The following is a 24570-nucleotide window of genomic DNA, read 5'->3' on the forward strand; positions in this document are numbered from 1 at the left end:
CTGCATCATATAGGTGTCAGTAGTCAAAAGTATATATGAGAAAATGGAGTATTGTCGGTCTTGCAGTAAGCACTTACACCATGAGAAAAAATCTTTGCAAAAGTATCTTTAGGTGATATTTAATTCTGTAATTACATTCTAAATTTTTCTTCTGGCTTTAAAATACTTTAATTAGTGACTTTTTCATCTGTAGTTTCAAGGTCACACAATTTCTGTCCAACATGCAAACTTAAGACATCATATATGCAGGACAAAGTTGCCTAAGACCATATTTCACCATTTCTGTAAGTTTTTCTGTAATTTTTAAAGTCAGCTTTTGTGAGGTAGGGGAGGAGAAGGAATTTGAATCTGCTAAGAAAAAAAAACCCCTCTTTTTCTGTACCCTAGCTACTAATCTTTTAGTGGGAATTAATCTAAACACTGCTTCCTTTTTTATTCAGAATTCCTTTTTCATGGCATGGTACAGAAATGATCACTATTTGCATATATGTGTATTACATATGACCTGGTACAGTCATGAAGTTAACCATCTGGTTTGGAGATGGACTACATGACTTCACTGAATATGAAATGGTGAAGTAGTGATCATCATCATTCTGATGATGTGATACAAATATTTATTGAAGTGCCCTACTCGCTGAAATAGATGGGAATTAGTTACCTAGATACTTTTTTAAGTTTTGATCATTAGGATTCTACTTGTCAACAGTAGTTCAATGTCAATAGTATGTAGTTCTGATATAAAACTATTTTCTGGGTTTAAAACAGAACCCTATATTGTGACATTTTCACTTACATTTTTACCACATTAAGTTTTGGCAAAACCTATTTTTTCACCTGTCAAAACAAGTATGCACTGCATAGTTTGCATCAGTGAACATAGGCAGCATCAATATTAAAAATGCACTTCCTGGTTTACTTCCATAACTGAAAGAATGTTTATAACTTAATATTGTTTTCCCAGTTACAGGTTTAAATCCTAGATTTATCTTTCTTTAGCAGATACTAAAGCTGGAGATGAACAGTATGGTAGCAGCTTTCTGGCAGACAATTGTACGCTATTCAAAAATGAACATGCATAGCCACTATCTCCAAACATGATAGATATAGTATGTTTGATGGATCGGTAATGGAATCGACCAGTTAAACACATGAAACTTGAACTATATATAGCATGTCAACTAATATAATAAATGTCAACTATATAAAAGATCAACTAGTTTTATTATGAAGGCACTTTTATTTAAAAGCAAAGCAGCATTAAAAGTAGATATTGGGCTAGGACCTTATTTGTGAATGTTCATTCTGTATGCGTAAAGGAATCAAAAGTCATCTTAGTCAAGCCTGAGGAAAACGAGAATGAGAAAACAATACACCTCACCCTGCCTTCTGCCATCCAAGGTGGGAATCAAAATGAAATGTAACAGGATTGTTGCTGTAATCAGTTTCTTGAGTACTACAGTTACTTTAGGATATATAAAACCAATCATGACAGCTATCGCTAAGGGGACTTAGTAAATCCAAGAGGTGTGTGGCTGGAGAATAAGGTAATATATTGGCAAAGTAACAAGCAAACCCTTATGTTCATAACTGCTTGTCAACTTAGTGCAGTTTTTGGACACTTCATCATGTAAGTTTAAGCAAATGTGACTGCAGTATAACATCTATGCAAATATAATACAGGATTCTATTTAAACATTTCATTTTCTAGCTACTGAAATAGTCTGTTTTCAGCAGATTTTGTTCCATTCTTTGAAACTGGTCATTTGTTGTCTAGAACTCTATTAGTGCCAATTCTTGCTCCTGTTGGAATTTTAAAAATACAGCCTCAGTGAAGTTTTTGATTAACACACAAAAGCCTTTACGTAAAAGGAATTTTTTTTCCCCAGTCAAAAAAACAAACAAACCAACCAAAACCAGACTTTTAGAACAGTTTTGTTATCTCACTTCCTTAGTAGCATCTAATTCCTCCTCCTCCTCCTCCTCCTCCTCCTCTTCCTCATCTTCATCTTCCTCCTCTTCTTCTTCTTCTTCAGCTTTTCTTAGCTTATTGCTGGAAATCTGCTAAAACAAAAATCCAACAAAAGTAAATCAAGTGTTTTTTCCTCTGAAAGAAAATTCTCTGTTGGTATTTCCAGTCTTAAATGCTTGTAGGTTTTTTGTTTAGGGGGAGAGTTGTTTATCCCTTAACCCTTCAACTTCTAGTAACATGCACAATGCCAACATGGCACAGAATATAAATACAGTCATGATTTTTAAAAGCTAAAAAAAATTCCCCATAGTCCTGAGAACTATTATAAGATAGGGAAAACTATGCATTGATCAAATTAATGTTATAAATCAACAGGATGTAAGTCAGTTTTTTTCTGGGTTGGCTGTTGAGACAGCAGGCTGAAGATGAGTATTAAGGCATAATCTTATCTTGAGGACATCAAACCTCTTCAGTTAAATGAAAAACTAAACACTATGCTGCTCTAAGCTGTTTAGAGAATAAATTAGACAAACTTTACTGGAAGAGTCTTGATTCATATATGAACTTCTTTCCCTGCCTGTCAGTGCTTGCCCTTCAGAATGATATTGTACTCCTTCTTTGGTTGATCAAATGTTAAAAACAAGTGCCAGCTGCCAAGCTTTCATCTCATTTGACAGATTCTGCCATCTAGACTTTTTTCTAATGAGGGCTCAATCTAATTCCTATTGAAGATAAGATTCTTCACAGAAGATGCAACATTTACAATTTAAAGTAGAATATATGTATTTCTTTTTTCTTTTCCCATGAGAAAAGAAACGTTTAACTCAAAGATAGTTATCGAAGTCATCTGGAGTGCTTTTGAAAAATGATTTTAGGTTCAGCAGTTCTCTAAGGGCATCTGCAGCTCTAATTTTGGTTATATTTTCTGAGTTTTCTCACACTGATATAATAAAACTTCAGTAATGAGGACAAAACTTGCCTTTTTTTTAAACAACCCCCTATTTTAAAAGTCCTTAAATGCTGGTTATTAAATTGACTTCTTAGATTTCATAATTCCTACAGCTATGTATGTAACAGAAGTTTTTTGTGTGTGCATAAAGCAAACTGCAATCATTGAACTAATGAAAGCAGAAAAATCCTTAGTCTTGTTGATGCTTACAAAGTACATAATTTAGCTTGAAGCAAATGCTTGCTTACAAATCTCTGAACATAACAGAAAATGGAGTTAATCATTGGATGAAGCTGGGTTAACTTGAGTCTAAATGCCTAAACCAGCAATCTTTCATTCTGTGAAAGAAGAAAAAGACAATGACACTGATTTGTAATTGGCAATTAAGGAGTGCTGCAGATTGAGCCTGTTAAGGTAGCTTCATTTCAATGGACAGACTAATTTTCCAGGTTTTATCTAGTTAAAAGCATCTGAAATTCTTAAACAGAACTCCAATCATATTTCTGAATAAAAGCTCCCCCTTCCCCTTTCCTGATATAAGAGGTGCTATTTTGGCTTTAAAGCTTTTTTTCTGCTCACTACTCAAGTACCTCTGACCATGCTGTAATTAACTAAATAGTAAATTAAGTATTATCACTGGTGGTAAGATAGCTAACATAAGAACCAAACTGCATCAGAGTAAGGAAAGTGAGAAAGGAAATTAGGTCGTTTAAATCCATGTTATTTTTCCATAAAATCTAGAACATAACAGTACTTGAAAATTTAATTTTTGATTACCTAATGCTGAAAAATAATTTAAATTTAAAAAAAATAATGGAATCTGATAATTTGTTGCTCATCATAAACAATTTTATGTGAAAATGAATTCTCTAAGTTTGCACATAGGTGATGACTGTCCTTGCTTAAGCTGTTAAGCTGCATGTTTCACTGTATGTGCTACTACAGAAAGCTTAACAATTCTCTCCTCATGTCTTACATAGTAGGCAGTGTTGGAACACCTGGATGCAGATGTTTTCAACCATGGTTAAAATGACACTTGCTGTCTTAGAGGACAGGTGCAAAACAGTTGGCTATATTAAATACACATGGATAAAACTTGTGTAGTTAAGTTTGGTTTAAAGTATCTAGAAAAAGTCCTACTCTTCTGCAATAGTTCTGTCTAAAATACAGCATAACATCCTGAATCAGTAAAACGAAATGCTGAAGATAAATTGGCATCTAAAATGCAAAACAAATTATAAAGGATTGTTGTGAAAACTTAAAAAAACCTGTATAATAACTGTATAAAACTAAGTATCTGCAATAGTCACGTTTAAAAAAAGCCCTGAACCCCTGAAGGTTTGCTCATAATGGGGAGCCATCCCATGAAAAACAGCTTTCCTGCTACATAGAAGTTTTCTCTCCTGATCCTATTAATTGCATAGAAATGAAAAAATGCAAGTCTTCTTGTTGTACTGTCAGTGCAGCTTGGGACATTAATTCTTTCTAACAGGATGGCCCATTGCTCCTTTCCTTGTGGTTTTATAGTACTGTCTGCTAAATGAAGTCTGGCAGGTAGGATGGAGAAACATCTCAACTGCTTCAGCTATTTCAAGTGCAAGTTGAAAACAACTATGAAAATCAAAGGGGGAAAGGAGTTGAGGGACAAAAGCATTAAGATGGACACAAAAATATCGGTGGTCTCTCCAAATTCCTGCTTTTGATAATTTAGTATACAGTTCTCCTTCCAGAATACTCACTCCAGGAGTGACAGGACACACTTAAATTATCATGTTGCTTGACAAAGCCACATGACACCATGTTAAGGCACCAGAACTTTGAAAGGAGGTAGCTCTTTGTGGAAGAAAAAAAAAGGGAAGCTGAAGGAGTACTTCAGATTTTTAATATGGAAATAATACAGAAAGGTAGCCCACAGAACCAGAAATAAATTCAAGGATGGTATGTGCTAAACCCTCCGAAAGCCAAGTCTTGTGTTATTGGCACAGTTTATCCCATCTGGTATGCAGTGACTTCCCGCCCCGCCCCCACCTACAGGTTAGTGCTTGTGTCCCCGTACACCCCCTGGAGTCTTAGTCCGTGTGATTCTGTGAACTGCTTACCATATTATTTACACTGCTTTAAAGTGACAATTCCAAAGTACTGTATTACGGTCAGTAAATGATTATTCTGTAGCATGAAACCAGACTTGTGAAAGATCCACAGAAAGGTAAAACAAGTCACCTGAAGGCATTTCGGAATGCAGCATTTTTTGCTAGTGAGATGTTTGGTGGGTTCCAGAGATTGGAGCCCATTATGTAATTCAAGGTAGTGATCCTGATGGGACATACTATTTGCAGAATTGAAAAGGGCAGTGTAGGGGTGTGTGCAGAACAGGATGTGCCTCTTCCTTACTGCCCTATAGTGACTGCACTGGTAGGGTGCTCCACCCTTTTCCTGCCATGTGATCCATGTGATACACAGCTCGGTAAGATGACATTATTTTGAAATGCGTTGCAGTTTCCCTCTAGGTCTAGATGACTTCCCGTTCTTTTCAGATATTCCAGTAGGATGTTATGAGAACATTAACATCATAAGTTACAGCTAAAAGAGAGGTCTAGGAGAAGAGTAAGGGAAACTTGCAAGTAACTCAACTGTAGTAACTGATCCTTTCTGTGCTGAGAACAGAGAAGGTGTAATGGTGTGTATAAAATCAAGAAAACTTTTTAGTATTACAATATCAATGCATGATTCCATCCAAAGAAGAAAAGTGGGATGTGCACATTTTACATTTGGCCATCTTTGTCTTTAACTGAAACACTGGTAAGAATCATCTTAGTAAGAGGGTTAAGGCTGCAATAAAGAACAAATAATTTAGCCGTTTTGCAATGTCTGCCAGTTTACCGCTGCAAACAAGGGTCAAAGATTTTTGCAAAGTAGCTGGTTCAGAAGCAGTGACACTTTCTCCATCTGTTTCACTTATTTTTATCATCCTCCTCTACCTCACCTGCTCTGAATTTTCAGAGTATAAAAAGGAAAGGTCTGTTGGTCATGGGTAGCATGCTGCCTGCCTAGCATGCTCCTAGCTCTGCTGCTAGGGGGTATCACTAGTCTGAGTTAGAATCTGGTAAAGAATCCACACTCTAGGATCTGGATACTAACACTAAGAATATGCAAGTGTTATTTAAAGAGTATCACTTCTGTTTGCAATAAGCTCCTAGATCTTTTCTCTGCAAGATGCCACAGTTTGTTGACAAAATAAATAGTATCGTTGGAAATAGCATTTTTCCAAAGTAAACAACACAGCTTTAAAAACTGATTTTTTTTTTCCCTCAAATAAAATGATATTCAGAAGCTGCATTATTAAAAGCTTAAAATGATTTTTATGCCCTTGGAAGTCTCTTTACCTTTGTTACCATCCTGAACTGAGTAAAGATAGTGTATCCATGTACATGTACATTAGCCAAAGCTCTACTTAAGACATTTGTTTAATACAGTGATCTAGCGTGTAATTTTTCTTTCTTACCTGTACTGTCCTCAATGAAGATTTTAAGGAGCCAGTTCTTTGCAGGGGAGACTTTGAATTTGCACGAACTATGTCTAAGCGAGATTGATAGTCTGGTGGATAGAGTGAGCTCCGAAAAACCTGTTCAAATGAAGATAGTTGTGATTTGGGTGCCATGATACAGCTTGCAAGCCAACAGCCACCAAGACTGAAGCTAACAAAAATGCAGCACTGGACAATTAAACCTGCTCTAGAGATATGCATCAACTGTAGTTTGGATTGATCACTTTTAGCTGAAACAACATCCTTGTTCAACATTTACTTGGTCAAAGTAAACATTCTTCAGAGATCTGAGGGGATTTACAAGAGGAAAACTGCAATGGTTTCCCACCAACACATGTAGCTGAGTTTCAGGCTAACCTAGAGGTATGAACCCCAGCAACTCCCTTCACAGTCTCCATTTCTTGGAGAGGTCAACTCTCAGCCTCTTCACAAGCAAATCCTTGCTGCCAGGCACAGCTGCATCAGAGAAATTTTATCTGAAATATTCAGGAGATGTGCAGCTCAATAAAAAATTGGGAAAACCCTTAGAATACAGGGGGGACTGTAATGTCCATTATATTTACAAGTTCTTTGCAATAGCCAAAAAAGAGTGAATTATAAGACTAACAGCCTGACTCCAAGAACAATAAAGTCTTGTGCTAATAGCTTTATTAATAAAGTCAAGGCAGATGGTAGAATTGTGGTCAGTCAGTATTTTTATGGAAAGTAAATATTGTCCAATTAACAGGAAATTTAAAATGAGATTAGAAATTTGGTTGTGAGAGATAAAGTATTGACTTAAAGGATATTTTTTAATTGGTGCCACATGACATTTTAGTTGTGAAACTATAATAGTACAAAATTGCCATGGCATAGTTTAAATGAAGTAAAAATACCAAGTAGTCTCAAATGTGACTGTCACTGAAGAATCATGATTTTGTATGTCTCGCATTAACTGAATACTGCCATCCTTGGTCCTGAGCCATGTCATGGAAAACATAAAATTAGGACTGGTAAGATTTAAAAAAAAAGACTGAGAATCATCCAACTTTCTTGACAAGCTGAACACATACACACAACAGACATTTCAATGATAGTAAGTGTAAGGGCGCCCAATATTCAGAAGAACTGCAAGAATGAATAAAGGACTGAAAAACATGTCTTGAGAAAGAGAGACTTTAACTCAAAAGAGAACAGAAAGGATGACTTCAAAGGAAGCTACGACTACCACAGGGCAAAAAAAAGCAATTTGGTAACATGTCTCTCAATTCTAGAACAGCTTAATAAAAAACAATGACTGAAAGATGAAATAAACAAAACTCAGAATAGAAAGAAAAGAGATATTTTTAATGAAGTAATTAGTCTTCAGAACATCTTACCCAGAACAGTGTAAGATTTTTTCTTACTGTGCACCTTTACAGCGAGATTCACCGCAGCGGTGTTCTTTAGGAGCTATGATCAGCTAAGCTTGGAGTGGCAGTTAATTTAGGAAAAGTCTCTTATCTGTATTGTGTGGGAAAGGTTAGATCGCCACTGCAGTTCTTCTCTGTTTTTAAAATCTCTGAGTTTCGAAACCTGCACGCTTTTGCTGGAGAAGTGCATAAAAGAGCTTGGTATACTTTAAGAAGTTTGATCTGGGAACCTGAAACATACGCTGCATTTGCTGCCTGGGACATGCCTAGCCCCAAAGTGTGAACACTGTTTTCATGTAGTAAGTAAACTGAAAAGCAAATCTTAATCACTCTTACCTCTAAATCTTCGTTTTCATCAATGTTTTGGATATTTTGGTAGGCAGCAGTATATATCTCTAAAGCTTTCCCATGGAATAACATTTCAATAGTTATAAATTCAGAAAATATGTTCTAAAAGCAAATGAAGACAAAGGTTTTCTTAATGCAGTGAAGTACATTTCCACTTCAAATACAAGAAAGTACTGAATTCTGTACTTGGTATTTATATGATACAAAGAACTGCACAATACCCAATGCCTGAGTAGTCAGACTTGAATTTTAAAAATTAAACATAAATGCTAGCTGCACTGCCACGTAGTTGTCATTTCATACTAAATTCTAAGTAAATGCTTGAAAAGCAAAAAGGAGACTCCTTAGGAATAAATAAAATGTCATGCTGAAAACTCATTTGATATTCCTGATATGTATTCGCAAGATGTGGTCAGTGAATTTTTGCTTTATTGATGGCAATCCTTTTTAACAGATCGGGGATAAAATACCTGTAAATTCTACACATAGCTATAATTTAAAGATAATTACATATTTTATATTTATATATTAAAAAAACACTTAATAATGACATCTTTAGAACTCACAATCTTTTTCATATTACTCTAACATCAAGTACTGGTTGGTTTGGTTGGGTTTTTCAACCATATTTCATTCTTTCCTATTTAGCCTGTTGGGTTTTTTCCCCCAGTAAAAAAGTATCTCACTTCAGCAATTTTGTAATTAAATGTGAGATCACATAACGTGTTTTTCAGTCACTACAGTCTTTAGGACTTAAGCCACTTAATGTTTGACATTAAGAGAGAAATGAAAGCTTTGATTACTTGCAGTCACTAAGCACTTGGTGCTTTTTGCATCAGTAAAACTTTTAACAGCAGTAATCTACACAAATTTTAGCATGCATAAATATATTATTTTCTTATCACTATTTCTGTTAATTTGCAGATATTAATCCACATATATCATTCCAGTAACAAATGCAGCTACAGTGAAGTAGAATACAGCAACTGTTGGAAGGTGCAGATGCTAAACAATCTGATACAGGAACATTCGGAATTCAATAAACTGTAAGAATAATGAACTAATTTTTAATTGCAATGTTCATGATACTTGGATTATGAAATATTTGTGAATACCACAAGATTTATATTTATATAGGCTTAAGTTAATACTAGATGTTGCTAATCTTGCTAGAGTATAGTAATTTTATTATGGAAGATGAAACGTGATGTCATATACTGAGATGTGAGCACACTTACTTTTATATCCTTTATTTTCTGTTTCTCAAAATTATCAATGGTTTCCTCTAATTGCCGAGTTGTTCGAGTTGCATCCAGTGAAGCTCTCTGCAATTCACTTTCAGCCTGGTAAAGTAACACAAAGCTGAAATTAGTCCTGTATTTGATACAAAGATACTTGTTCCAATTGCCATGAAAACATTTAAGTCTGGGTTTTTAAAATACTACCCCCATCTGTGTTACTGTATTTGTAAATTTGGTTGTAGTTTAATAAATGAATAAAGATGCCTTCTACACTATTGTGACTTTGATCTGAAACGTAAGAAGTGACTAGCTACAGTCAATTGGGAAAGTCCCACTGCCCTAAATCTGTTTTCTGTAATACTCATCTGCTAATTCCACTGAGCGCTGGCCCTGACACTCCGCTGATGACACAGTGACTGGGTTCAGGGAATTAACCCAGTGCAAGGGTTCACCCTGCAGAAAACTTAAGGGGTTTTGTTTAAGCTGGTGTAAAGGAGGGCAGGAGTGCACAGGCCAGACTGGTGGATGAGCGGAAAAGATCACCCTTTATTTTCAAGTGCAGATCAACCTGCTATTGGGTCTAGAATGATTCTTTTCCAGTGTCATGTGCTGAACTTCATCTTACTAAGCTTTTATAATTATTTAAATAGACAGTAGAGCAGTAGCTGGAACTAATGCACTTCTCCCTTAAGAATCTCAATCAGCAGACTAACAGTTAATACCATTTTTAGATCCAAAGGCATTTCTGGTATTTTATATTTTTAGTACTTTTAGATTATCAAAATATTTTATTAAAAATATCTTCAAAAGGGCACTGGGAAGGGGACACACCAACCAATCCCTAATGCATAAATACACAGTTTTTCTTATTTTGTTACTACAAAAAGCAGTTTAGATACATAGTAAAATCTGAGGACTGTGTACTATTACAAGATACTGATGTAAAGATGTAAGAGCTTGCACTTGAAGACTGCAAAATTTGAGTCTAAACTTATTTTATTTTCCATACAATAGTGGTCAAACATTGTAGACTAGTCAAGACAGTATTTACTTACAGGCTCTGTCAGTGAGTATCATCGGGACTCTATTCTGTCCTGGGATTTCGAAACAGTGCACGGATCAAGTAATTGTATCCTACGATCAAGAGGTAGGATTCTTCCCATTTCTACAACACTGCAACTTAGAGAGGAACTTTTTTTTTTTTTTTTTTAAGTGCAAATAGACACCACAGGCCTAGTTCCACCATCTACTTTTTAGTGTTATATGTGTACGGAAACCTAATGCATAAGGCATGCTCTTTCACTTCTTCTTTGATTAACGCCTGGTAACCTTATATTACCAGCTTATCAGTTTGAAACAATCTCCTTACAAAAATGGTTTAAAGTCATGGAAACAGTTCTGCCATTACTGGGCAACCAAAATCGGTAATGATCTTTGGTGCTACGTAAGGTCACATATTCATCTCCCTTTCTTGATTTTGCCCAAAACACGGGAGAGAAACAGTAAGAAAAGACATTCTGTGTATTCTCAATTATTACAATCAGTCGCTCTCTGTAAATGAAGGCAGCTGTAATGCCTAAACAGCCATTACACATGCAAATACAGTATGTTATTTCTATGATAATCAAATATATCTTCCCAATCCTTCTTCAATAGACTGGCCAGATTTTGCACACAGATGCTTTGGGAAAGGAATTTTGTTTGTTGTAGACTGAAATGTCAAACTTGCAGAACCTGCATAGTTTACACAACAGCAGTTTTGAGATTTTCTCTTCTGAAACACTCACCTGTGACTGGAAATATCAGTAAAGGAAAAAAATGGCAAAATAACAATCATTCATAAAAGTATCTGTTTTCACTTCTACTTTTAATATATTGTGAACTATTTCCCTCAGATATTTCAAAATTTCTGTATACTTGAAGGGTGCTATTATGTTGTTTGAAGCCTCCTGCTGTAAGACATTACTTACAGTTTGTTACAGCTTTGCTAGAATTCAAGTATCCAGGCCAAAATACTTAGGACAGCTGTTTGTCTTGGACTGAGGGCTTGGTTATTTATATAAAGAAAAAAAAATTTTAAAAAAATCAGACAACCTAGGTAGACCATTTCAGGGGTGGAAAAATAAACAATTTTGATTTAAAAAAATGCATTTTTATATTTAAAAATATCTGGTAAGGTTTTCTTTTCAAAGCTGTACTATTCCTATGTTTTATAAGATGGACTTGAAATCTGGCAGTGAGTACAGATCTTTTGTTATCTGTGGCCAAAATTGCTGCTGAAACATCACAGTTGCTCAAGAATAAGAGAACCACTGCTGGAGCCTAACAGCTGTGCTATAATCAACAAACATGGTGAAGCCTGTATCAGGCCTAAAAGCTGGCCTGTGTACACCCTCAAAAGCAAATGAACGTACTCCTGCACAAAATACTTTTAATGCATTTTGTGCTGATGACTTTAAAATGCAAATACATAGTGTTTGGTGCCTTTGATCATATGCAAAACCAGACTGTACTGAGATTTAATAACTTTTCAGGCCAAATCTTAAGCACAGAAAACACAGGTGCTACAAAAAGCTAGGCCACAGAAGGATATTTGGGATTAGCTTAGCAAAGACACAAGAAGAAACAAGCTAGGTGCTAGCCATATACCCATGAAATCAACTGGCAATTGGCGCAAGAGCGAGAAAAATGGGACCAGTGTCCCTTTGGGGAGAATAGCTTACTGTTATCATTTACTCCCTTAATTCTAATGGAAGGAGGCTCTGTATCACAGCTCAAGTTCTAACCCTATGGCTGACATCCATGTGTCTTTATTACATGAGGAACTCTAATTGGTCATCACTCGATTTAACTGATTTGATTATTAAATGGAAATTCTTTGGCAGAGACAAAAATAAAATGTTATTCTCCCAGGTGGCATTTGACCATCACAATCATTTTTGCTCTTTCTGCAGTCCTATGCCCCAGTTACTAGAAAGATCCTAATTTCTGAAATAACATTGATGAAATCCTACAAAGAATAAATAGGACTGCTTCATTCCCAGGTCCACCGCTAGAGTGTAAAAAAAACCCAAACAACCCCACTAAAAAAACCCCAGCACATCATCATGAATTTAAATGCTGTACCATAATACATAGGCATAAAGGGCCTGAAGTAGGATTGCCTTGATCATCTTTATTTTGGCATTTCCAGGATTCTGATTGCTTCAGAATTTGAAACTTCAGTGAGATTTTTATGGAAATTCTGTGGAGGCTTATTTTTTTCCTCTGTGATACAGAATAGTATGCTTGGGAGGGTCAATGGTCTTTTGAAAGGAAGAGTAGTCTGGTTGAGTATTCTACTAACAGAATAACTTTTCCTTTTACACTTCATCTTACAGCTGGAGGAAACTCATACCCCATCTAAGTACAAGGAAGCACAACCACCACCAAAATGAGAGGGAGAACAAAAAATCCACAGAAGTAAAAAAGGAGTTGTCTTATTACACTTATTTTCAAAACCCTCCAAATCCCTAGATGCAATCTATGCATACCTCTCTGGCATAAACTATCAAATACTTCCTAGTTTCTTTTCAATCAAAAAGGGAGTGAGTAACAAAGCAGCTATTACAAGCTGTAACTCATCACAAAGTTTAAGAAAAGATTCAACATCAACACAGGAAACAGTCCCTCTAAAGAGCATTCTTCTCTTATTACTTTCTAAACACAATAGTTTAATTCCCAAGAAATTCTAACAATACTTCTTATAGCCACTAGAAATACAGGATACAATAATGTGTCGATCTGATGGATTCCGCTGACGTGTCTTTTCCAGTTGAGATAATTGCTTGGCTTCTCGGTTCTTTGCTGTTAAAGTTGCTTTAAGATCATCCTGGAAATAAAATGTTTTAGACACGTTTGAAATAGATCTAGGATAACAGATTTAGGATAATACAAAATGCACTTCATACATGCATTGCCTAGAAAACACAAACAAAACTTCTGCTTTAAACAAAACCAGATTTTACTGCTTATCCTGTTAAATGATCCCCTGAAAGAGAAGTCACTGGGAACCAAGAGAGTTTAGCACCTTGCCCAAGTCTCTGTAGCACATTCTTGTCGCTGTGTGCTCTTCTGCCTTAAGCCATAACCACTGGTGGGGTTGGTGATGGCTGCATCTAGCCTAAGTTGGACTTCGGGGAGATGGAAGGCAACACCGTAGCCAAGGGCTGTCTGGAGCAGGACCCAGACCTCTTGCTGATATGCAAATAAGACTAGTAGTCAATCATCTTACTCTATAAATAGTGGACAGTCCAGGGCCTGCTGAGCTCTCTGCATGGCAGTGGACTGCCTGCCAGGATCTCCCCTTGCGTAGGGACACCTCTCAAGGTTACTTCTCAAGGTTGAGAGACTCCTTGGCACAACAGATTCTCGGTAAGTGACTAACAGCATGCTAAACTTTGAAATCTTAGCTAAGTGATATAAAAGATTGATTGTGCATATCTAATCCTTCAGATGTAAACTAAACCACTGACCAAGTCTGGGACTAGGATTGAATCCCGCCGCACCTAGACTCCTGTGCACAGGAGTTTAGAAAGCAAGGGGGTCCCTCTCTGAACCTCAGGATTCAACAGGAATGTGGGGAAAAAAGAAAAAATTATTTACAGCTTTTCATGAGAAGTACAGTAGATGGTCAAAACCTGAGATTCCCGAAGCAGTAAGAAGACAAGCCCATTCCGGACTTAGCAATGGTGGCATCTGAACTAAAAAGTGGCATCAAATAAATTGGTAAGAAAAAAACAAAACAAGCAGCAGTCAGTACCAATCAGAGGTTATGAAGAACACAAAACTGCTACACAGAGCTTATGGCGCCATAGAAAATCTATGGCTGAAAGGGTTAAACTGCACATTTATATGTGCAGTTGGTACAGTGTTTAAATACATTTGGAACAAAATACATTTAGTAATGGTGTAGTTGGAGAAGATGAAACTTAGTGATATTGGAAAGGCAGAAACTGTTGATAAATATTTTTGCTCATTTCCAAAGGAGAAATAGGATGTACTTCTAGGAAATCTGTGACAATTCAAGAATATTTACATGCCACTCTCAAATTTTTGTTCATGCTACAGAACTGTGTTTTGCAAATAGTTCGGCATACATGGAATCTAAAATTGTCAGTCATATTTATCAATTCATTGACCCTGGTATAGGAAGTGACATTAATTTTGATGGCTGTAATTTAAAGGAGCAGTACCTTAGAACAAGTGAAAATACAGCCCAAAGGAACCAGTCTTACAAAACCTGAGGCAGGAGTTGCGTGTGCATTTCAAACCATCGTTTCTTCTAAAAAGACCATTTCCCATTTATCTACCTCTCCAGAATGGAATGGATTAAAGCTATTAAAAAGCTATCGTCTTGGGAAGTTGTCTGTGCTCCTTCCCTGGATTGCAGAATTTTAACATGGTTGGAGGTCTCCTTCACCCAGAAAGACACGCAACCAAGAATGTGTTGTGTCTTTTGAAGTTCTATGGTCCTGTGACCAGATCACTAGTCAGTGACAAGCACAAGCGTGCCAAGGTTCAGAGTTCTGTGTCTTCAATAACGAGTCTGTGCACGAGGTCAGGATAAAACCACACAGTTTCTTCCTTGTTTCTATCCTTACTTTTTTATGTCCTTGTATATATGACTGTCATTTTGCTTCATCTTTAGGGACACACAGCTGGTTTCTGATAATAAAACATGCATTTTTAGCCCATTAAAACTAATTTTGCTGCTGTTCTTTCAAAAGGGAATTTACACCACCTTTAAGGACATCTGAATGACTGCTGGAAAGGGCTTTCTGCTTTATGAAAACCATGCAGCTGCAAGAAAAGCGATAATAGAAAAAACTTGTTTAATGCTTTACATTTTAAATTAGAGATAGAAGAGAAAAGCATTTATTTTTGCCACAGAACAAAGCAGTTTTGTATCTCATGGTCACAGCTGCATGTTTAGTGTTATTTAATCTCTGGACCCTGTTAACAGTCAATCAGAATTAATGCTGTGGCTGAAAGGGTTCTGACTTTCCTGTAATGTATACTTGAGAATGCTAAGGAAACCAGTAGAGTTACCATTATAAAATTCAGTATTTTTTTTCTTTTCTAGTACATAGTGACTTTGGAAATACCTACAGGGACTGGACTGTTCCCTTCTCTACCTCTGTTCTCTGTGGCAACAACAGCCATTAAACACACTTCTCTGCTAGCCAAAGCCTGACAAAGATTTGGTGCTACCGTGGTGGAGCTATGTACAAGTTTTGGATGTACAAAGATAGGGCACAGTTACATACACATTTTGTCTAGGATGTTGAAAAAACTGAATAGGGTGCAGGAAAAAAAACTCACATTAAAAATATTAAAAAACTGGGGAAAATGCCATTATGGTGAAAGAATTAAAGCCTACATTTTTAGCTGACTGTAAAGAATGAAAAATGAGTTTTACTAGCATCTAAATACCTTCATCCAGGGAAAAAAAAATAGAGCACCACAGAGCTCTTTAATCTCAGTGCAACATATAACAAGAACCAAAGATTAGATGAAGTCTTTAAAACAACACGCCACAAACATCAACTAACCACTAACTACCACACAGTCCTACACTCTCCTCCAGCATCTTCAGACCAAGATTTGATGTGATTTTGGAAAACATATTTTAATTACACCCAAAGAGAAATGGAATGGAATGGAATAGCCAGTGAGATAAAGGACAGATACAGAGAACATAAAATTATTCATAGTCCCTCTGGCTTTAAACTATGAATTCAAGTCACACACAGGAACTCTGGTCAGCCATCTAATTTCAAACCATACAGAAGTACAGCTTCTTTAAAGCATTTGGTATCACAGGACCCCACAGAAACAGAAACAGTTCTTTTTAGATACAGCACAAAAATAGTTTGTGTACACCCTGAAACAGATCATGAGAACATCCCCTTGATTAAAAGTGCTATAACGACATACTCTGCCTGGTTTTACTTAATCAGCTAATGTAGTTACAGGTAAAGCACTTGTACAACTAGCACCCTCTGCTAGCTTCACGTAAGTGACAAAACTTCCTTTTTCACTACAAACGTCCTAGCATCTACAGAGATGATACCTGAAGACTAGACAGTGGAAGTTTTAACCAAGGTTTATGGTAACGCTAATAGGCTGGGGGTGTGTGTGGAATTTAATGGCCTACATCTTTAGTGAAGTCTCTTATTTCAAAGGTACATTGATAAAATAGTTAATCCCATCTGCAGTTTGAGAATGCTCTTGTACTCCTCACTGTAGCTAAGATAAACATTATGTAATGCTTCCTGGCAAAGACAACAGGAAATGCCATTCACTGTTGCAAAGGATGACCTGGCTTCAGTTGCTTCTGGCTTCAGCATTTACTGGCTATCAGCAGCAATGTACCTCAAGACAGTATCTTCAGTGCTTCAGAAGCTGCAAGCACTGCTGTGATGCTCTGTGTCTCCTTGGCAACGCTACTGCTACAAACAAATGAAACTTGTCTTCCACCCTCAACATATATATCCTATAGAATACTCAGTTCTAGGTCTCACAAACTGGGTTTCAGAATGATTATTAAGGTACCGAATTCTAGGATACACATTCTATAGGCTACAACTCTGCTAAGGACTACTACATGTAGTACCACTCAAGTGCAGGATGCATTTCCTTCATAATTGCTTCTCCAACAACCAAGTGAGATAGCTGTATAGTAAGTTCCAAACACTGTACTCAGTTCTTCACCGTATTGAAAAGATACAAGAACAAAAACAGATGAAAAATGCTAGTTTGAGATGCAATGCCACAATATACTCAACCATGATGAACACACTAAGATTTGTGTATGTAAAATACCATCAAATAATGATTGTTGTACCTTTTGATTTATATAGCTTATGATACAAATATATACATCAATTACAGATTTGAGTTAACAGGGTGAAAGTATCCTCTATGTAATATGCAAGTAGTACGAAGAACTACTTTCATCCTATAAACTAGGATCTGCTTATTAAAATTTACTTGCTCGAGCTTATCCCCCCTGGAGGAAAAAAATGTAGAGCTGTCTTGTGGGAGTACTTCAAACCCCCATATACACCATTCCCAGAATATAGTAAATTAAGAGACCTCAGTTTTTTGTGTATCTTCAGGTCATCCCGATGACTTTGCAGGACAGAGAGGGATTCAGGCCACCACCTATTTATCAGTTTCAAGAAGTGTCTTCTACATTATGAACTTCAATGTAGAATGCAATTCAAAGTTAGAAAAGCTGTTAAAGGCAGTATATAGATGACTAAGAGCCAAAAGCATTACATGTAATTCACCTTTGGGAACTCTGAACACCACGACCACCACTACTAATAATAATAAGGAATGACATTATTTGTAAAGAAAAACATCCTGAATTTGCACTATCCAGAATGTTTCACACTATCCACAATGCTTTTTTTTTAACATTTGCTTATGCTCGCAGAGTCTGAATATCCTTGTCTTCGCATCAAAGCTTTTTCATCCAACGTACATATAGCTTCAGTTCAGATGTATTAGTATATAATTTAGACTGATTACTGCAATATGAAAAATCAGAACAACTCTCCTCTGTGAAGTAGAAGTTTTCAACTGAGGGGCCAGAATACCAAAATGTACCTTGTGAGAAACCAGACGTTTAACCTACCCTTTTAAGTTTCACTATGGTCCCATAACCTTTCAGAGGTTCAACAACCTTGGCTTCAAGCCTGTCAACCTACAAAAGAAATCACAAGGTCACTAAAGTCATCCACATCTATGGTGTGCAGAAACAGGAAACAATTAATTTACTAGTGAGTCATCTTACTAGGAATTTAGTCCATATATGCTGAAAATATAGTGGGATAGAGGTTTTAAAAATATTGAAAAAAACAGAGTCAATTAAAATAATCAGTAAATCATTTGTATTTTGAGGAGCTCAAGCTGATTTCCAGTGGAATTCCTTTTTCTTCATTGAAAATATATCAGGATAAATAAAACATGGAGATTCTAACAACTGAGTACTAAATACATTAAACACTGCATCTTGGAGATCTGAATGTTTTTATCTGAAGTAGAATGTATTTGCTCTACACTTGTTGATAAGATTATGGACTAAGCTGTCTTTGCTATCAAACATACTACTGTATGAAATGCAACACTTCTTTTCTTAAAAAGAATGGAATCATTGTAGGTATTGAAAATATTAAAAATTACTAACAACAGGTTGTGTAAAATGCATGAATGCTCTAACAGATGACTGCATCTGAATTTTTGTTTCAGTTCTACATAAAAAACCAGCTACATATGATCAGACAGGCAAGACGGTAAGACCTGCCTGCTTGTCAAAACTTGAGAATACTGCCTGAGTGGCCCCAGCATAAGCTACCGATGACTCTGGACCTGTGAGTCATCTGGCCCATCACTGTTATGTCCATGTTAAGACAAGGCGCGTAGTGCTACAAGGAAGGGTCAGACGTTACGCTCCCCTCTAAACTGGCAGTCACCAGTCAGCCAAAATCTTTGCCAACTGAGCAAACATTTCTTCTTTACTACGTTCGACCAATGTGCTGTCAAACAATTTCACTTAAAAGGGAAAATGCACAGAGAGATCATGCAGCCTGACTTCACATACACCTTTGGCCATAATATAAATTTACCCTATTAACAGAGGGATAAATTGCTATTACATAAAGTGAAGTATAAAGACCTACTTGTGGCTCAGCTGGAACCAGATGCATAAGAGCTTATGGGAAAAAATAAAAATATCCACACCCTTATCCACATCCTTAGATTTCTTGCTACTTCCTAAAAATCTGGCTTTAAATACATTGTTAACGATCCATGCACATTTCTTGTTTTTCAAGCCCTCTACTTAGGCTATATACCTCATAGATTAATTTATTTTAAAAGGTTTTATTTTTCTACTTCGTTAATATAGAAAAATGACTTGCAATATTTATTTTTTTTAAAAAAAAAGTCCTATGTGAAAACATCAAGATTGTCAACTACTTTAGTCTCTCTTTGAAATGATAATGGTTTTTAGCTTTTCAAAACTACAAATGGGAATTTTCTATGCCCTACTGAAAGAATAGATATGTACTCCAAAAAGTAGTTTGAATACATGTGAATGAATTTATTTTTTCTTAAATCTCAGCATTTGGAATTCTAGATCATAAGGTACAGTTTGACTGGCCGCAAACATTCATGTGCGAGTGGCATAAACAACTTTCTTTATACTCTCACTTATCTAGCAGAAACATGACTATATTGTCACATGTGATCCAAATCAAGTATATACTTTTAGTGTTGAACTACAGACTTAAGAAATCTACAGTGGTCCCTGACATTACCTCAGGGGGGCTGTCAGTGCCCAGTGAAGGATTCCAGTAGGTATACTCTTCCATACTGCTTCTGGTAACAGCCTCAGCAAAAGGAAAATGACTGATTTTACCTCAGCTACTGCTAGACAACTCAAGTCACAAAACTAAAAGAACACTTTATTAACCACAAATCATAATCCAACATCTAAGACCAATAAAAGACTTGCTCCGCCTCAAATTCTGTGAGTACTCAGATAGTTTCACTGACTTCAAAAGGACTAATCACAGGCAGTTTTCACTACAGTTATTAGCAGAATAAATGATGAATGCTTTGGCAGCCTATCCTGCTCTGCCATTAATATATTTAAAAGTGTTTTCTCTTATGTTTCTCTCGTGATTGCAGAGTATATCTTTTCCCTTTTAATCACAGATAAGTTAACTGAAAAGTTCAGATGGCAAACACAACATGTACAGCTTTAATTTTGTACCTCTGCCTGGCGATAATCCTGAAGTCTGGAAAATTCATCTGCAAAGTTTTTCAGTCCAACTTTTAAGTTTGGTGTCTCTGTGGCTGCATACGCATATATTTCATTTACTAGAAGATCTGCTTTGTCTCGTAGTCTGGCAGTTTTACGTACATATCCAGCAAATATTTGGCACAATTCACCAAAATGTTTTTCCACATTTGAAACAGCATCTTGTATTTGTCTAGTCTGATTGTCCCTGGATACCAAAGAAAAATAAGTGAAAAATAAGAAGAGGAGAAACGTTTACAGCACGTACAGGAGAAAAACTATATAATTATACTATTAATAATTTATATGTGATTTGGACATCTCATTGCAGTGCAAACCAGAATCTATTCTTAAAAAGATAACAGTCTGATGTAATATGTGCTTATTTATGAATGAATAACAAACAAAAAAAAAGCAGGATTTATACTTAGAAATAAAGATCCAATAGAGGAAAACCCAAATCACAAAAATCGGCTCCGAAGTTTTTTGTCCTGTGATTAAGCAAAAGCTCACTATTGCTGTTGGGATTAATTACTAACATAGTGGTAACACCCATAGGTCTCAAAGAAGACTGGGTCATACAGCTTCCTGCAAGAGTGCAATACAGACAAGTCAATGGTTGGAGGAATTAGGCAGTAGAGGGCAAATCTGTAAAAGTATTAAATGTTCTTTAAATTTTGAACAGGTACCAAACTGTTCCTGGTCAGCACTACCAGGGATAAATATCTCTGCAAATCAGAGAAGAAAAGTGAATGGACACAAGTACAGAGGGGAAAACTGTAAAAACACAGAAAGGGCATTTATCACACGAAGAAATTATTTTCTTTTAAATTATATTAATTCATTTTTTATTTGAACCAAATGCCTTATTAATGATATAGATAAGTAATTCTGAATTTTTAATTCACATATTTCACTTGATATTTTGCTTTCTTATTCCTACATCATTTGATGGTCTTGCTTTAGTAATGCTTCAGTGACACTATTACACCAAATCAGTGTCAGTGAATTCATGCCAGTTGTTGCTATCTGAATCATCTACAGGACAATTTAGCTAACAGTAACTGCCAGATACTGGGTCCTAAGAAGTCTCCATGGTCTACATGACGTGATTCATGTGAAGTGCTGGAAATGTCAGCAAGAGAATTCACTGTACCACTGTCTTGATGAGAGACAGAAACGAAAACTTCCTTCATATCCTTAAGCTATTCCAAATCCAAATGCTGACCAATATTTAAATATTGACTTAATACCACAACACATGAAAATCAGGAAAATTGGGAGAAATTTAATACTTCAAACAATAATGCAGTCAATTCAAATGAAGGACACCTTCTTCAAGAACTTTTCAGGAAAAATATTTCAGGCCAAAGTTCTGCTACAGGCAAAAACCCAGTTGTGTTGCTTCATGGCAAGCAGTCTAGAAGACTGTTCAAAAGAGATTTCATTCCAAGAAAAAAAAATTCCAGGTAAGTTGTTCAGTCCTTGAGGACATGCTTGAGCATAGAACCATTTGAATAGGAAAAGTTTCACCCAGTGAGTGGGAAAGTCTTGCTAAGTATTAATAAAGTTGTTTTTCAAATTAATACTATCTGATAACATTGTCAGTAAAAAGCACATCTTTCCTATTTTATGGAAAGTCTTCATGCCAGAAAGCGTTCCTCTCCCAGGGAAAGCGTTAAGCACATTTCCTCGCTCACTTTACAGTTTTGATCTCCAAGTTCTCCTATGCAATTAGTATTTAGTTTTGGGACATGAAACACTGCATTTCCTCAGATGGAGTGTAAAACGTTGTTTTTTCCCCTCCTAATTATTTGTGACCGCTTAGAGGCGGCCACAAAAACATCAGCGAGAGGCCCGATTGAATAGACAAGTCTTTACCTCATCTCTGCACAGCACACCAAGCCTAGAAAAGTTTTGCGGCCTTCACCTGAGGAAAACAGAGGCGGATCCCCCACCCCTGGGGAGGTTAGATGCCGTGAGGGGGACTGGGCCCACATCGCCCCCAGACCCCCACGCCACTCCCCGGGTACCCTGACTGAAACCGGGCCTCCTCCCCTGCCCGGCAGGGCCCGGCGACGCAGCCAGCCCCAACCACGCAAGCCCCAAGGCGCAGCCCTCCGGGGGATGAACAGAGACCCGCAACAGGCACCGAGGCGGCGGCACGTCGGTGCCGCCTCCTCCGTCCCTCACCACCCCGTTACCTGGCGTCCAGCCCGCGGCCCAGCAGCATCATGGCGGCAACGGCGGCCCGGCGGGAAGGAGGGCGGTGCTCCGCGTGCGCTCGGTTTCCATGGTCACCGCCCGCCGCCCGCCCTCCCTCGGCCCCGGCCCCGCCCCCGCCCCGCCCGCGCAGCACCCCTGTCCCGTTCAGCGTGTGGGGGGCGGTTGGGTGCTGAGTCCGCTGGAGGGCTGGGCCTCAGGCCTCCCGTTTCCGAGCTGGCTGTTCCGAGGAGAAGTGCAGCGCCAAGGCCCGAACCGGCGCAGGAGCAGAAAACGGGAAGGCTCGAGCCTGTCTCATTTAAAAAAAAAAAAAAAAAAAAAATTAAGAAAACGCATTTCTTGCTAAATACTCTTTTTTTTTGCACATCCAGGCTTGGCAAGTGAGAAGCAGTACCAGGGGAAGTGGCCCACCGGTCTGCCACCTCTGAGGGAGAGCTGCTGAGGTTGGGCAGACTTGGGGAAAAGTTCCATGGAGCACCACGAAAGGTCTTTAAAAAAAAGAAGGACCCCCCCCCCAAAAAAAAAACCAAACCCACTTAACACTCCCCCTCACCCCCCAAATCCCCTGTCTGTAAAGATACTGTATTGGGAATGTGACTTAGGGACTGTGGGCATCATCCTGTCTCAGCGCTGAAGAACGAGGCTGCTGGCAAAGTCCCAGTGTTGTGCAAGACATGCAGAAAAGGCTCTTAAAGGAGGGAAGGTAGGAATTGTGCCATGTCCAACACAAAGCCATTCGAAAATACAGCAATGCACGAGAACTAAGTACCTAGGCAAGTGTTAGCATGCATGAGAAAATTTTATAGGCTTGCCTGAGCATGTGAATAGAAACTGATTTAGTTAATTCACCTAAAGCAAACTACTCTTCAAATAATGAGGATCTAATTAGATCTATTTAGTGGTTTGCACCAACTAAGCTAAAACAAAATGGTGCCGTTTTTCCTTAAGTAAAGTTTGTGAAATCAGTGGTAACTCACCCCTTAAAGACTTGGCAGACTAATACATCTAATCCCAAAATGTCCTTCGGAGGATGCAAGGATGAGAGGTAAGCTGTTACCTGAAGGTCTTAACTTCTTTCAAATGCGAGCTTGAGATGAGAGGGTATAATGTTTACTGTTAAATCAACCCACTATTAATAAACTAATAAATCAGTGGCATGACATAGATAATAATGACATCACTTATGAATATGCAATTCTGTATTCCTCACACTGAAGCAAGATGTGAGTTTACCACTCTTAAGTCTTATTCATTGCACACAACTAGCACTGAATTACAGCTCTATCACCCATCTCTCTACCATGTCACACTGCTTGTTAGTGGGGTGCCATATCATCTGTCTCTGGATGGATTTTTTTTGGGAAATCCCGCCAAATATTCCCCAAATTCCTCTTCAATTATCTACTTCACACCATCTGCATATTGCTTACCTTTCTAAGACATAGCATTCCATTTTAGTCTTGATTCCTCTACCTAGTTCCAATTAAATCTAAGCACTTTATCCTATATGCAAACAATTGACATACCAGAGCAAGACTTATCCTATTAAATGGGTTTTTTTCCACTATTTTAGTGCTCACATAGCATCCTACTCTTACATGCTTAATTACAAATCATTGCCCTTGGCACGTTCTTTGGACAATCTCACTGGTGTCCTGCAGTGTTCTTGTGTCTTTGTGTGGCCCTGTACTCCAGCAGGACCTCTAGCTCAGAAATTGTAACCCATTTCTGTAGCGTTAAGAGCTCTGAAAGTTGAAAACATCTATTCTGCTACTTAGACCATGTTTAGACTTGGTCACCCAGGAAAGCTGAAGCAAAGCAAGTACCAGAATACCCAGAAATTCTTAATAAACAGCAGGATGGTGTTGTATGAGGTGCTATATATACATTCTAAGAAGTACAAAATTATTTTCTTTGAATTATGCGCCAATGAGAAACAGACTGACAATGAGAGAGTAAAAGAGTTTGAAAATAAGCAAAAGTTACTTGTGATTAAAATCAAAGAAGTAGTTGTCACTGGAACAAGACACAAAAGAAGAATGACAGC

General features: G+C 37.4%; 1 protein-coding gene and 1 long non-coding RNA gene across 6 annotated transcripts in view; one reads left to right on the top strand and one right to left on the bottom strand.

Moving 5' to 3' along the window:
• Positions 1–19989, top strand: part of LOC142600330 (uncharacterized) — a 30091-nt gene extending 10102 nt beyond the window's left edge. The window contains exons 2-4 of one of the 2 annotated variants that reach the window (XR_012833760.1): positions 5527–5598; positions 9129–9250; positions 18746–19989. This is a non-coding gene — a long non-coding RNA (uncharacterized LOC142600330). Of the gene's footprint in view, positions 1–5526; positions 5599–9128; positions 9457–18745 lie in introns of those variants that run through there. The other variant, XR_012833759.1, reaches the window with a different exon arrangement.
• On the bottom strand, positions 409–22636 carry CIBAR1 (CBY1 interacting BAR domain containing 1). Of its 4 annotated transcripts, none has more exons than XM_075743727.1 (9): positions 22505–22636; positions 20274–20508; positions 18132–18200; positions 13215–13316; positions 9443–9547; positions 8193–8306; positions 6424–6543; positions 1948–2061; positions 409–1344 (listed from the first exon to the last, which is right to left on the bottom strand). In XM_075743727.1, the coding sequence occupies exons 1-9, from the start codon at positions 22534–22536 to the stop codon at positions 1339–1341; spliced, it is 897 nt and encodes a 298-aa protein (XP_075599842.1). In that variant the 5' UTR covers positions 22537–22636; the 3' UTR covers positions 409–1338. The 4 variants fall into 4 exon arrangements, with proteins under 4 accessions (XP_075599842.1, XP_075599840.1, XP_075599841.1 ...); XM_075743725.1 differs by having other exon boundaries at positions 1948–2064; XM_075743726.1 differs by having other exon boundaries at positions 409–2061.
• Positions 22637–24570: the final 1934 nt, after the last annotated feature.

The sequence above is a fragment of the Balearica regulorum genome, chromosome 2 (assembly GCF_011004875.1).
Source record: "Balearica regulorum gibbericeps isolate bBalReg1 chromosome 2, bBalReg1.pri, whole genome shotgun sequence".
NCBI classification, from domain to species: domain Eukaryota; kingdom Metazoa; phylum Chordata; class Aves; order Gruiformes; family Gruidae; genus Balearica; species Balearica regulorum.